The following is a 15,882-nucleotide window of genomic DNA, read 5'->3' as shown; positions in this document are numbered from 1 at the left end:
TAAACCTTGTTTAATTAAAAAACAAAAAAAATATTTGTATTAAATAATAAAAATAATGGTAGTGTAATGATTAGCACTGTAGGAAGTGAAATGCTGTGGGAAGGCCAGAGCTTTTCCCAGGTGACTTGGGGCACTAGCTGGGGTATAGCCTGGATGGGATGCTAATTCATCATAAGGCACACAAGCACACACACATTCACTCACATACTACAGGCAGTTTGGAAATGACAGATAACCTAATCTGCATGCACTATGGGAGGAAACCAGAGAACCTAAAGAAAACCCACCCAAGCACACAGACCTTAAGGTGGGTCTTGAACCCTCCTATCTGAATCACTATGCTACCTTACTAACAGGGGTTATAACATACTTTTAGGAAAAGACTACCGCCATGAAAGCAAGAAATAAAAAACATTATCAAAATTCTAAATTCGAACTGTGCGTTAATGTGTGTAAACTAAATAGACCACCCAGAAATCCTTTTATATTCGGGAAAAAAAGTATATCCAGGTATTGCCCAAAATAATGGCTTTGTTTTCTTTTGAGTAGCTTACTTTCCCATTTCTGCACATCATGTACTGTACTGTACATCTGTCTGCCTCTGCTAATGTCTATATTTTGCCTTACTCTCTTTCTGAAATCCAGAATCTCTGTCATCCCTGCCTCCTGGCTTGCTACACTGTTTCTAGACAATACTCCCTGTGTCTGAGGCAATGGGCAACTCAACATTTTCCTCCCTGCCTATCAGTAGGCTGACAAATCAAAATTCCAGGCTAGAGGCAGTCAGGGTTCAGTAGGCACCAGAGAAAACTGTGTGTTTTTAGTTTATCATGCTCCTAAAATGCACTACCAAGAAAGCATACATATGTTTTTTTTTCCTTCTCCTTGTAAAAGGGTACAAGTATACAACCTGGCATGGTGCCAGTGACCAGTTTGAGGGAGAGAGTAAAAGTGTCTGAAACTCTTTGAATATATGATAAGGGTAAATGAGGTAGTTTGTTATAGACACAAATAAAGACAGAACCAGGCACTTCCTGACACAACAGCCTGTGTGGATCATTAGTGTATAGTGTTATAAAACACTCTTATCAAATACTACATATCACTGTTTTCTTTATGCAACTCCTCAGAGGTGAAAAACCTATGGAAAACAAACAACTGTAAATAGATAAAAATGTATAAGGAAAATATTAACATATTGTATATTGTGTATATATTTACATACTGCCTTATTAAAAAACAATGCACATGCAGATATTTGAGCATTTACGTAACTATATTTCTACAACCTTACATAATGTCAACACATTTATTTTTATTCAGAGCTGCATTAATTTTGTGACCAAGATCTTGCATTGATAAAAGGAGGGAATAATAATTCTGTAAAGCCATCTTCAGAAAAACACTGGGGCTAAGTTCAGACCTCCATGGTGGAGAGTTTATGAGTAAAAATTATTCCTTATGCTCCCAGAACATAAACATTATGTACAATGGTATTGTTATACTGGAATATGCCTGTGGCATCAGAGAAGACAAAAAAATCAACTAATAACCTGGACATTCAATACACTTTACAGTGTAAAACTGTAAAGTGTAAATCTTGACTCATCACCTGATATGACCACAAATTCCTTAGCAAGAGCTGCTTTCCCCTGCACCAGTTAGCCTCATTAACAAATGGTCACATAGCTGTTTAGTTTCGATTCGGAGAGATATTAACATATTCATTTACATCCAAACCATGACTCTTATACAGCACTGTATAATATAATCAGTGTTATTTCTAATAAAGAAAAATAGTTCTTAAAAGAAATAAATTCTTGAGAGAGACTTAACTTTTAGTTCTTGTTTTTTTGTTTTTTTTTTGTATGTGTTCGCTTTATATATCCAGAGGCATATTTGGACATATTATTATTATTAGCACATGCCAGAACACAAATAGCATAAAGATGTGGTCAGCTTGCACATACTGTAGCTAGCTCTCCCAATATTTAAACAGGATACAATAACAGGAAGTAAGTGAAGTAAGAATGACTGCTCAGACTCATGCTCATATTTTCAAACCTCTTAGAAAATCATGCGGTAAAAAAAAGGAATTATTACTGAAAAAGTGAAAAGATGAAGAAGACTTTTGTCTAAAGTATCCAATCATCTCAAACAAAACTCAGTTTTAAAATAATTAATATGTCTCTGGCTATATCAATCCTATGTAAACATTTAACATCAAAGGTTTGATACTGAGGTTGGTTTAGTTCGCCATTTTTTTCATGCACATGTTTTTTTTTTCTGGTTTCTCTGAGTTTCTCCCACCTCACAAAAATATGTCTGTAGGTGGATTGGCTTTACAAAATAGGATAGGAATGTTTGTGCAGGATGTGTTGAGATGGACCAGTGTCTCATTCAGGTATATTTAAAGCTCACATCCAGTGTTATATATTTTGCTTAGATGACAACTTTGCACACTATTGGCATTCTGATGTCAGAATGCCATTCTTGATCAGCCTCATGAGGTCATCACCTGGAACTATTTTTGAACAATTTTGAAGAGAGGTGTTGAGTACTTGTTGCCTGTTTTTCCTTTACTCTCTGGTCCAACTCATCACAAACCATCTCAACTGATTTAGATCAGGTAGTTGTGGAGGCTGGTTTAGCTGATGGAGCACACCAAAACTCTCAAAATATAACATATCTGTTTTTACATAACATGTCTTGGGACATTGTCTTGTTGAAGAACGAATAATGGTCCCACTAATTACAAACCAGATGTCTAACAAAGACATGGTGATTAGAACCAAAAATCTAAAATTTTGACTTATTAGATCAAAGGACAGTTTTCCACTGATCTAATCTCCATTCCTTGTGTTTCTTGGCCCAAGAAAGTCTCTGGTGCTTGTTATTCTTCCAAAGTAAAGGTTTCTTTGCCACAATTCGACCATGAAGGCCTGACTCATGCAGTCTCCTCTGAACAGTGGATGTTAAAATATGTCTGCTGCTTGAAGCATTTATGTGGGCGCTAATCTAAGGTCCTGTAAATTGGTAGTTTCTAAGGCTTGTCATTGTAATGCATTTTTAAAATTAAGTTTGGACTTCGACTTGGCCATTCCAAAACCTTAATTTTTTTTAAAAAACTATTTAAATAAACTGTATATTTACTGATGTGCTTTGGATCATTGTCTTTTTGCACGACCCACTTTCGACTAAGCTTTAGCTGTCGGAGAGCTGACTTCATATTTGCTTTTCGAATACTAATGAGTTCAGTCTTGTGGCTGATAAACAAGCCCAAATCATCACCCCTCCAACGGCGTGCTTGGGTATGGGGTGTTTCTGCTAAAATGCTGTGGTTTTCCCCAAACATAATAGGCAACTGTTTTAAATGCTTTCCTCTTACAACACTGAACTGCAAATTGTTTGTAAACGGTTTTATAATCCTTTCCAGACTGATGTGCAGCAACAGTTGCATCTCTAAGACCGTCGATTATATCTTTCCCTCTTGGCATTGTGTTAACACACACCTAAACGCTCCAGACCAGCAAACTGCCAAAACTTTGCTTTTATAGAGGTCTGCACACCTGCTGATGTTTAATGAATCAAGGGCAAATGATTTGTAGCAGTTGGCTGCATGTTTTTTTCTGTTTGGCTTAATATTTCTTAAATAAATAATGGCATGATAAAAAAACGTTATATGTGGAATTAGAAGATGGGGTACTACCTCTTAAAATGACTACCACTGGGTTTGACTCCCTTTTGCCTTCAGAACTGCCTTAATTCTTTGTAGAATACATTCAAATAGGTGTTCCAAGACTTTAGGCCGTGTTTTCCAAATATTCTGGTTCAAAATTAAAGAGAAGATCCTATTCTTAAAAATACAAGTCATTCATAAAGCATCTTAACCCGTAAAAGATCTTCTAAGGTGAAAAACTATTAGGAGTAGTGGGGATGATTTTTAAGAGGTTTAGTAGTTTCTTATGCAAAGGAGAATATGCCAGAAATACAAAAATGACGTGCTTGTGCCCATGTTTGCTACATACGAATCAGACAGCTTTGAAATGAGTTACAATTGTACTCTTTGTTCCCTGCCATTGTTGGGCCCTTGAGCAAGGCCCTTAACCCTCAACTTTTCAGATGCGTGATAAGATAAAAGTCGCTCTGGAAAAGGGTGGATGTCAAATGCTATGAATGTACGTAAATGAGAGGATCTAATAAATATAATAAATAAAAAATAAAAAGCATATGCTAAATACATTGTTCCAGACTTATGACAAACACTTAAAAGAAATTTCATGGTAGTGGTTTAAGCACAGTGTAAACAAAAGCTACAGATACTGCACCATTTAAGGGAAAAAGTCAGCCTCTAACAATAAATCTGTCTGCACATGTGTCTGTGTGTGGTTGGTGGTAGTAAAAGAAAGAGGGAATAAAAGCAGAAATAGATTTTTTTTTATTTTGTCCTTTATAATAAATAAAATTACACTTTGCAGGTCATGGACGTGCCTTCCCGCCACCTGATTTTTTTTTTTTTTTGTAAAGATTACCCGGACCTGCCCTGACCCACTTAAAAAAAAATTTGTACAACCCATCACAGTCTTTAGAAGAATGCATAATATCTGGCAATGGGGGACAACCCTGCCTTCCTTAATAAGATATGAGTTTTTTTTTTTATCTTTTATTTGCTCAAAGATGCTCTGAGATTGGTCCTAAATCAATTTTAAGCAAAGATTCCTAGCTAGAGCTTTTTAAGCCAAGTTACTGTAGGAGCTCTTTGTTAGCATTCTTTTACAAGGCTGGGCCTGTATTTACAAAGCTTCTTAGAATTCTCTCAGAGAGCTCATATCTTAGCTTAAAAAGTCAGAGCTGGGAGTCCTAAAAGTGATTTAGGAAACTTCTTAGAGCAACTCTGAGTAAGGAAAGTACAAAAACTTTATCTTATTGAGGAGGTGTGGTTGACTCCATTGCTAGGGATGATGCAACAATTTAAGGACTGGGATTAGTTGATAAAAAATCTGGTTCTAAAATGCGCCCTTTGTGAAAATATAATATATGATAATAGAATAGAGTGTGAAACTACAGGCTACCTTATGCAACGTTTCTGTTATAGGCTAAATATCTTATAGGTTAATTAAAATGGCCAAATGTTAAAAAAAAATGTGTCTACTGTTGAAGTAACCAATTTCCACACAGTACTTACTATATTTAAGTTCTTACATTTATTTATCATACTGATTGTAGTTTATTAGTAATAAATTTTAGATTGATGGGAGCAAAATGGCTCAGCTTTACCAAATTACATGATTAAAAGACGTATTTGAAATCGATTATGTTGGTATTAAAGCTGAGAGTGTGGGTGTATGCTGGTGAGTGTGGATGAGGCGCTGAATTAGGAAACTGTTGTCCCTTCTCCATACTTTCTATTGGCTGGCCTGAGCAGAGCAGTAGGCTATGAAGACTAAATCAGTGCTAATTAACTCTTTGACCATTTGCTAGTTGGTTTAAACACATGCTACATATGTAATTAACAATAAAAAGGCATACAGTCATATTCCAAAGTTAATACTCACTTTTAAAATTCTGAGAGTTAGGAGAGTTGTGCTTAAGCTAATTCCAAAAAACCTTAATGAAATGATGGAAGAGACTGATAAAGTTATACAGTAAATTATTTCTTCAGTTTATCGCTAAAGGTGGATCTACAAGCTATTGACTCATAAGGGTACTTAGTATTGCCACATTTATTATTATTATTATTTTGGCTGTTTTTTTGTTAAGATAAATGATGGCACCATAAAAGAAGTTATATGTTCATCTGAGGATGTATTTACCTGATACTAAGACCTGCTACAATCATATGATTCTTAATATGTTTTTACACACACAAAAAAAAACTAAAATTAAAAGAGTAAGTACTAGTTTTGGAACATGACTGTACATGCCACTAAATTATATACCTTAAATGTAAACTTAACTTTTTAACTTTAAAACCTTATTGCATTAGGCTACTAGAACAAATCTTTACCTCATTAAATGGTTTAAAAAATGAGTACAAGTGCAACATTTAAACATTAATTTAAAATGTATAAAGGAGTACAGTATAGTATGCATAATTATATGATACGATAAATGCCAAGCTTATCATATCATAAGGTAGCCATCTCAGGATCACATTTTGTATAAGAATTTGGTTCCACATTAAATCTCCTGATTTAATTGTTCTAAGATGCACCAAACTGAAAAAAATATTGTACAACAGGGCATATTTGCAAAATTGCATATTGCAGATCAGTACACTTGTATTGTTAGTGCTAAGATAATTATAGAAAAGTTCTAAGATCCCATATCACTAAAGCAACATTGTCCTGAAAATTTTAATGAAATTAAGTTCTCTAACAATGTTCTGAATTAAACTAAAATCAATTAGTCTTTAGCAGGTATTTTTTTAAGATGTGGACCATTAACCTAGGGATCCATGTTCCTGAAAACAATGTAGTGGGTTTTTTTTTTTTTTCTAAAGATTTTTGCTACTGATTTGAGGCCAGGTTTGTGGCTATTTTTATAACTAGGATTAGAATTTTATTCCTAGAATCATAGAGGAAATCCAACGAAACTCCTGCCCCAAAGACAAAGTCAGCCAACCTCTTTTTCAGAACACATACAGTAGCACAGCTAAGAAATGTATACAGCTGGGCAAATAACACTCTTCATTTATATCATTAGCTTAATGTTTGGTATGAATAATCCATTATTAATTAAAGAACGAAAGTATGGAAAGAAAGAAAGAAAGAAAGAAAGAAAGAAAGAAAGAAAGAAAGAAAGAAAAAAAGAAAGAAAGAAAGAAAGAAAGAAAGAAAGAAAGAAAGAAAGAAAGAAAGACCCACCCATCACCAATGTGAAGGGCAATTCACTGACAACAGATTACAGGGGCACCTGGTCTAAGCACTTACGCTTTCTTTCCACAGATGGTTTTTTGGTACCAGTTTCTGCATGTGCTGAAATACTTCTTCTTGGTACCGCTTACCTGCTGAAGGGCACACACATTGGGCCTGTCGAAAATGGAGAGTGTAAAAAGCACAGTTAAACAAAAAAAATGAAGAGATAAGAAAGAACCCTTTAATTAAATACAGATTTTTTTCCCCAACCTGGATTAACCGATTTTAAAGTCATGCAGTTAGGCAGGTTAATTGTATGACATTCTTGACAAATTGCATGCAATGTGGTGAAAAGCCAGAAGCAATTAAACCATTTTAGCAAGTCTCATTGTTGATTCAGTGTGATTTTTTTTCCTGAAATCCTTCTTTAAGCATGATGAATGAAATTTGCGGTTACAGACATAAGACATAAGATTTTTTTTCTTTTTTTTTTTTAACCAACATGAATTAGAGGTCTAACACTAATAAAGTCAATTAAAATGTATTATTGATATGGCAAATGTGCTATACCCAACTTTGTTGTAGCAAAATTTTGGCCTTTATGCATTTCCCATGAAAAATACCTACATAAAATATTCCCTTACCCATGATTCTTGGCCCTGATGCGGCTGTGTGACAAAATCTTGTCATAAGCAGATGAGTCTACCTGGTCCAGGTAGAAAAGCACCAGCAGAGCAAAGGTGACCACAATTATAAGCTTCATCCTGGCTTCTGCCCCACACATCAAAACCACTGACAAACCAGGAAAAATGGGAGCAGACTATAGCAAGGCAGTTTTTATACCACCCCTCCCCTCTCTAACCCTCACACAGTTGCTGTATTGGTTACACACAATGAGGGAATGAACACAGAGCGAGAATATCAACCTGTCCCATACTGTACAGAACCACATTCTCCATGGAAGCCCTGAGCACCTAGCTCATCTCATGCTCATTAATAAGACCTGAGGGTAAATTATACATAGCTACACTGACTTATGCTTTAACACTTACACTTAAATGAGTTGCATTTTATTTATTATACTAATTGTGTGATTTGTTTCCATATTCCTTCTTGTTAGACTAAGTTGCTTTGTCTTTGCCTGGTCTTTGTATGTAAATATTGGAGATCCATATAGTTTTAATCCCTATCAAAAACCTGCTGAAGTACCATTATGAGGATTTTAAGAGGCTTACTTCATTGTAACTCCCACCTCATTCTTCTTATTTCTGAGCTTCAGATAAGCATCAGTGGGACTAGAGGATTATAAAATTGAGAAAAAATTAGGAAGCATAGTTACACTTTACTCGCTCTCTTTGGGTCTGAGAGGTGCTTAGAACAGGCACAATAGGGGACTGAAGAATTTTGATGCTCAATATGGGAAAATTGAGTTGCTTTTCATTTTAATGAATGTTAATGTTTAACTTAAACTGTGTGCATCACTACCTCTAGTGGTGGACACGTAGCATCGCAACACCACAGCATTTTTATCATGAATGAAAAATCCAGAACTTTGATAAGTACCTGATTTTTATAGACAGTGGATGTAGTAAGCAGAGCCCCTATTATATATTTTGTTTTATGATCACTATTTCTATCAGTTAATATGCAATCTGAACTACAACCATGTTTTATATCTATTCATAATAAATCTTCAAATAAGATTAACAACCCAGATTTTTTTTTATTTGCCAGCAACTTTTTAATTACAAGTGAAGAGTCCTGAACAGATGGTGTGGATACAAACCTGTTTATGACCATAAACAGAGAAAACCAAATCAATCTCTAACTTCAGGGTGTTTTGGGTTAATTCCTAGAGGGTTCATTCCTTGCCTTAATACTTATGACTCTTTAGTATCCTTTTGGGTAATATAACTCTTACACAAAAATTTATTATAGCCTCTTGAGCCTGTATTGCTTTTTGTGTTTTGAATTTTTCCATTGATTTTTGTAGTACATAGTATCTAGTATCTAGTACAATCCGATAACTGAAACTGAGTAATACACTAGAATAAAAAATGTTTTGCACAAACACAGATCAGCCATAACATTAACATTACACAACATTAACATATTAACATTGATTACCAAATAAGGATATGACATTATTTTTCACTAATACCTTGCACTGCATTACTGACTGCTCAGATGTTAAAAGTATATGCAAGTTTGTATTATTTATAGCAACTGACAAGAGTTTGTTCTTCTCCTTTTCCTGTTTATAAAACAAATATTACTGTTTATTTATTTAATCAGTGTTGATGCAGTGTTTTGAATTTTATTCTGAAAGCTCAAATAAAAACATCTAAATAAAGCAATTCAAATAATTGTTTAGGTACCTCAAGGGATATACTGTATATTTTGATGAAATGCCTAATTGTGCATGCCTATTTGAACAATTATACATGCAGATGCTTAAAATGAAAGTTTAATTTAAGTGCCATAAAATAGAATCCTAAATGTCTTCTTAAAACTCACTGATTCATTTATAATTATATTGTCTGTTATGCATATCATATGTATTGCAAGCACCTATATAATATGAATCAAATATGATATAAATGTCAAATATGCATTTTTAAATATCAGTTGCAATGCAATACACCTCAGTGTGTGCTAGTCATAGTTGGAGAGCCAGACACGTCTTAAACTCACAGGTGGATGTGTTAGTACTAAATGTCAGTGATAGTGTTAGTACAAGAATCTGTTGGCTTAACCTTTAATGATATGAGGCTGTATTTCAATTCCATGTGAATTTACATACAGTAATCGACATAAATATGGAACCAGATATAAAATTGTGAGTGACTATGCATCATTCAAATTCAGCCATGCCTGACTGGAATTTATTATTTACAACTCCGGTAATGAAAACTGGGAACACTACAGAACTGACCATTTCCATAATGGCTGCATGCTCAGTGGATTTCAGTTTCATCAAATGTAGTTGTCAAAAGTAAAGTCTGCCCACTCTGAGGGCAGGGTCCAGTGCACAGTTTCCCCCTGAAAATCTTTTTATAAAAAGACATGGAGAATATGTGGATAAACTTGTACTGTATGTAGTAACCTGAAAGGGGGTCATAAAGACTAGTGTGGATGGCTAACCTCAAAGGAGGCTTACCATTCCACATGAAGTTGAAGCTGGGCAAGCTGGTTCTTAAAGTGGACGGATGCACATCACAGCCTTACAAATTCTCTGCCTATTGATGCAGTTAGAAACACCACATACTGCCTAGTTCAACAAATGTAAAAAAAAAAAAAAAAGAAAGAAAAGAAAAAAGGCACACAACTGGCAAACCAACAGTAATATGACGCCCTATCATCCGGAGATCACTGGTTCGGTTCCCGGGTGATGCTGTTACCTCTCACAGCCGACGGTCTAGAGAGAGCTGACTGGCCGAGCTCTCTCAGAGGGGAGGGATGAGAAGTACTTTGTACTTTGCACATTAATCACGGCTCTACAGCCAATCAGGGGTGCCTGTAAGCTCGCGCACATGGAAGGAGCGGCTAGCGCTTTCCTCCGAGTGTGTTACTCCGCCCCTAACGGTGCGTGAGCAAGCAGACGCTGATTGGCTGTTCGAAAAAATGCGGTCGGCTGGCGTCACACGGTTCGGAGGAAACACGTGACAGTCTTTGGCCCTCCCGGCTGAATGGTAGTAGTAGCCTTAATGTGGAAGCCCCCAAGTGATGGGGAGGAATTGGCCATGACTAAATGACTAAATTAGGGAGAAAATCTGGAAAAAAAACAACAACAACAACCATGTCTGCACATGCCTCTAGACTGAATAGAATACAAGAGACTAAATGATATTGTGGTGTGGGCGGGGCGGCGGCTGACGACCAGCATGCCGTGCGGGGATGTCTGTGTGTTCACCATGTTGGGGAAGGGTGTTTGGGTTAGTGGCTTCGGCCCTGTTTGTGTGTGGTGTGTGACGTGTGGAATGTGCTCCGGTTCATGCTTAGGCTGAATTGGAGGTAGGTTCTCTTGTGAATGTGCTGCTCATGCTATACATGCCGTGTGCATATTAAAGTACTCCCAGCTATCGCATTGGGCAGCAATTAAGCTCACTTGTCTCTCCAACATCCTTCCCAGCGGTAAAATGCTACAATATATATATTTTTTTTGTCGTTTTACAATCATTATCTTAAATACTAGATCCCTGACTAACACGATTTCATCAAGTTTAATCATATCCATATCTTGCACTGCCTTACCTGAGTGACCTTTTGAACTCTTATGGTTTGCCACACCTAGAATAGTGAAGGCTACGTCAGGGGCAAAGGGGGCAAGGTATTCCAAAAAAAATCTGTTTAGTATTCAAACACGGTGTCAAGCTGCATTTCATTCCGAAGTGTACATAAACATGTTCAGAGGATGTTGGTTATAAGCTTTGCACTTTGCAACATCACCAACATTGATATCACTTCCTCCATGTGCTAATCACCTAAACAGCCCGGATCCCTGTTGTTGCTTATCTTAAAATTTTACAATTTTACAAATGTTTTTTTTATTTGAAATATTCAATATATATCAAAATGAAATCTTATAGCATTATAAAACGTATACAAGGGTCATTCAAGTTAAACCGGGACTTAAATAAAGGCAGAAAATTGGTTGCCATTTACAGAAGACTTCAAGCACAGTATAGTGATGAGACTCTAAGCCAATCTAAACTGTTTTAAAGATGTGATGTCCATGTGTCCATGAATGATGATCCTGGCCAAGGTGGCCTGAAGCCTACTGCAGTTGTTCCTGTAAACATGAGTGGAAAACCTGATCTTTGAAAATAGATAACTTGTTGCCAACACACGGAAAAGACGCATCTGTCTGTGGGACCTGTATACATAATCATTTGCAAACACCACTGGCACAGCTACAAGAACTTGGCTGGAAGTTTTTACCACATCCCCCATACCGTCCTGACCTCATTCCAAGCCATTTCAACATGGTTGGGCTATTAAAGTCGTTCCTCTGAGACCAGCATTTCAGAAGTAAAGCAGTCAGTCCAATATTGGCTCCAGCATACTGAGAAAACTTTCTATCTTAATGGTATACATGCACTAATAAAATGCTGGAATAAGTACATTTGTGTCGCAAGGAATTATATGAGGTAGTTCTTACTCTCATGACTATGACTCTTGCCCCTGGGAGTGAGGACAGATTATTAATTAATTTGCAATGGGGCAGATTTGTGTCTCTGACCAGATAGTGTGCTTTAGTGAAACTATGGGGGTGATTACTTAAGCATTACCAAAAAATAAAAAAAATGCATTTGCCTATTAAATTACATTTGATACTGGCTATTGCTAATCCATCAGTGTTACTTCCAGACATTTGTGAATTACTATAGTGCAGTATCAGGACTTGAGTAATTGTCCTGTCTCCTCAATAGGGAGCAGTGGCAACATCAGTATCAGATATATTTATAACTGCTGTGTCTTGTATTCTGGCACATTGTCAAGGGTGCATTAAGAGAATAAGCTATAAATCCTTTTGATGGCTTTAATATACTGCCTCAACTAGTTGTAAAGAAAACAACCATGGTAATCCAGATTCAAAGAATTCTAATACATAAGGAGTGCATATGTGTGTCTTCAAGTGAGAAAACTAATAATGTTGTAAAAAGAAAAAGTCACATTCCTCCTGAGTACTTCTTCACATCCAGGTTTTATAGTGGTGATGAAAACCAGGTAGGAGGTACTGGAATCTGTTACGGAACTTTCTCCATTTTGCGAGATAGTTAGAACCCTCAGCAGTCTCCAACAGGCACATCAGACTCTCACAACAGCAGCATGTTGAGCAATCCCTCAGGAGGTTGATGTTTCTCTCATTACTCATTATCCTCTCTAATGTCTCCCTCAGATCCTTCTTTTTGGATTGTGGCACAGGACAGTGTTGATTGACGCAAACTTGGCAGTGCCATGGTCAATGATGTCAACTCTATGTCCCTGGGATATTAGGGGTCTCCTGACCCATTGCAGGAATTCCCCACAAGGATTTTCCATTTAGACCAGTCACACTTTAGATACCATTCAACCGAGTGAAACTGACAGGTAGCAAATTCAGTCTAATGTTGTACTTGTGTTTTTCAGTTATTCAGGATATGTTATATTGAGCATGTCACTCAAATCAGAGCAAGGAGGTACCAATCACTGGTACCATGGAAGCACAGGCAACAGCAGATTCCTATGATTTTAATATTCTGCAAAGGGTCATCTGCAAATAGAAAAGAGATGCGTAAAAACTGCATATAGTTTGTAATAATTCTGCAATGCTGAAAAATGCTTGCTGTAAAAACTAAACTTAAAATAAGTTTTATAAAAAGTCACCTGTCTCCTAAGTCATTATCCATGGAGATACAGCAGGTTCTGCAATAATCTTTTGTAATAATAATAATAATAATACACAAAAGCAATAATAATAACAGGAGGAAGAAAAAAAATTGGTAATTTGTTTATTTTCTTTATCTTACTCTATTTCTTTATCTTCAGCATACAGCACTGGCCATTTGAGTAGACATGTATGCGCTGCTTATTTTCCTCACATGATAAGGTCCAAAGACAGCTTAGTTTAAAAAGGTCAGTCAGTACATTTGAGGATTAAAATGTAATGAAGTTGTTCAGTTCGAAATCTTTATCATGATTTAAGAATAATACAGAATATACATGACAAATACGCTTAATATGACAAGCTAAATAGAACTGTGATATGAAGGCTACATAACACTTACGTAGGTCCTATATATCCCAAACTAATGATACTTAATAAATTAAATGATGTAACTGCTGAATATAGAAAGATATTCTCTTATTTCTATTCCTCCATCCTCCATGCTGGCTTCATGCATTCAGGTGATCACTTGACAGCAACATTATGAAGTCCACCATGTGTAACCCGCTATTAATTTAATGGAATATTTGCATAGTAATAATATACTAGTGTATAATAGGCAGTATGAAGACATGAAATCTCCCAGCTAATGACAAAGAGCCGTATTCAGAGTTGGCCGTTTAAGAAAATTTTATGTCCGTATTTACATTAGGAAGGCTTTCCACATTCAGAGCCAGCTTAGGCAAATGCTTGTGTTTTCACAGCAGCATACCAGATGCAACCATTCAGCTAGTCAAGCTACAGTAACTGCACATTGAGCCAACAAGATAGCAGCACCGTCTGAAATGCTGTTGTGATCTCATGGTACTGTTAATCACTGGTGGAGTTTATAATTGTAAAATGCCAGCCATGTTACCTCCTAAGAGAGTTTACCACAGTGTTCACTGTTCGGTGTACATTCCACCTGGTGCTAACAAGAGAAGCACTTTTCATGAACTCTACAGGGCTGTTAGTAACTTACAGACTGTGCACCCACAAGGGATTTGTCATTGTTGCCAAGGACTTTAAACATGTGAATCTGAAGTCAGTGCTGCCAGAATTCCACCAGCATGTTGACTTTGCGATCCATAAAATAAACAATTTGGGAACTAGTTTACACTGACATTTGTGGTGCTTACAAGAATGCCCCCACAAACCCCCAAACCCTACCTCTAGCTGCGGAGACCATATATCTGTTATGCTATTCCTGGCATATAAACCACATTTAAAAATGTGACTAACGAGTTTATTTTCTCATCTCAGCCACCTTCAGGATTATTTTGAGAGACTACAGAATGTTCAGAGAGGTTGTTGAATACCACGACACTTGGAGGAATACACAGCATCACTGACTGGCTACATAAGCTGATCCATAGATGACGTGACTTCCTTCAAGGCCATCACCATGCATGCAAACTAGTGACCATGGATTATTGCTGAATTGCGCTCACTAATAACAACCCTGAGATACTGCTTTCAGCAGGGACAACAAAGCAGCCCTCTGCACAGCAAGAGCAACCTCATTTGCTGTGATGGAGACACCTTGATCACAGACGCATGGAACAAATTCTACGCATGACCAAACACATAGGATCATGCCAGCAGGGAAAATTACCCCAATTTCAATGACCATTTTGTTTGTCTGCTGTAGATGTCAGGAAGTCTCTGTCCAAGATTAACCCAGGGAGATCTTGGCAACATATCTGGCTGGGTTCACAGGGAATGTGCTGATCAGTTTGGAGACGTCCTGCAGACATCTTCAATACTTTCTTGAGCCAAAAATCTCAGGACATATCCCTCTGTGCTTTAAGCCAATCACCATCACCCCTGTGCTTTGAGCAGCTAGTCAAGCATAAACACTATAGAGGAACAATAAAGAGCATCATGACATGAACTGTTAAACTGTTTCTTTACTGAGGCAGTCAGATTCTTCAACATTCTAATTATCACTAAATAGCACTGCAAACTGCTATTTACAAAGTGGCATCAGACAAGTCATGGAACACTAAATATGATGCTACCCTATTAATAGCAATTAAATTACAGCCTACATTCTATGTATTTATTATCCTTTACTCATCACACAGCATCATTAATATGTATTGTTTTCAGTCATGTGCACTGTTACGTGTTGCACTATGGTTTTCATTAATGAATACTTAACAATGACAATATAAACCCACTTTACTTTACTAAACAATTGAGTCATTTATTTGTTCTTTAATTTGATGGAAGTGACAGATGATGATCATCTGAGTTACTCATGTTGTGGTGATTATATCGCAAAACCAGTTGAGATTTTGTAGAGCCAAAGAATTCAGGCTTGCTCGTAGTAACTGATGCAGTGTGGAGTTTTTGTAAGCAATGTAGCAGCTCTGCTTTCTGATCTTTGTGTTTTATATTTTGGGCGACATTTTTAGCAAGTGTGCCATCGCTTTTCTATTCAGGACATTTTTGAAAGGCTAGAAACACTTGTTTGAAGACTAATTATACTCCAGAGTTGCTTGATCATGCAGTCACAGTAAGAGCTAAACCAGACTACTGAAGCTTAAAGATGATCTTTTGTTGTGTTTTTTTTTCTTCTTTTATCTAGTTAACACACATTATTATTATTGT

General features: G+C 36.6%; 1 protein-coding gene across 1 annotated transcript in view; it reads right to left on the bottom strand.

Moving 5' to 3' along the window:
* postna (periostin, osteoblast specific factor a) overlaps positions 1-7,654 on the bottom strand; it is a 35,306-nt gene extending 27,652 nt beyond the window's left edge. Inside the window, exons 1-2 of the mRNA XM_053475938.1 lie at positions 7,502-7,654; positions 6,933-7,031 (exon numbers count right to left, since the gene is read on the bottom strand). Of these exons, the coding sequence (XP_053331913.1) occupies positions 6,933-7,031; positions 7,502-7,641 (239 nt within the window). The 5' untranslated portion in view covers positions 7,642-7,654. The remainder of the gene's footprint in view (positions 1-6,932; positions 7,032-7,501) is intronic.
* Between the last annotated feature and the right edge of the window lie 8,228 nt (positions 7,655-15,882).

This window comes from Clarias gariepinus, chromosome 17, assembly GCF_024256425.1.
Source record: "Clarias gariepinus isolate MV-2021 ecotype Netherlands chromosome 17, CGAR_prim_01v2, whole genome shotgun sequence".
Lineage (NCBI taxonomy): Eukaryota > Metazoa > Chordata > Actinopteri > Siluriformes > Clariidae > Clarias > Clarias gariepinus.
Note: the sequence above shows the minus strand (reverse complement) of the source record. Positions and strands in the feature narration are given on the sequence as shown.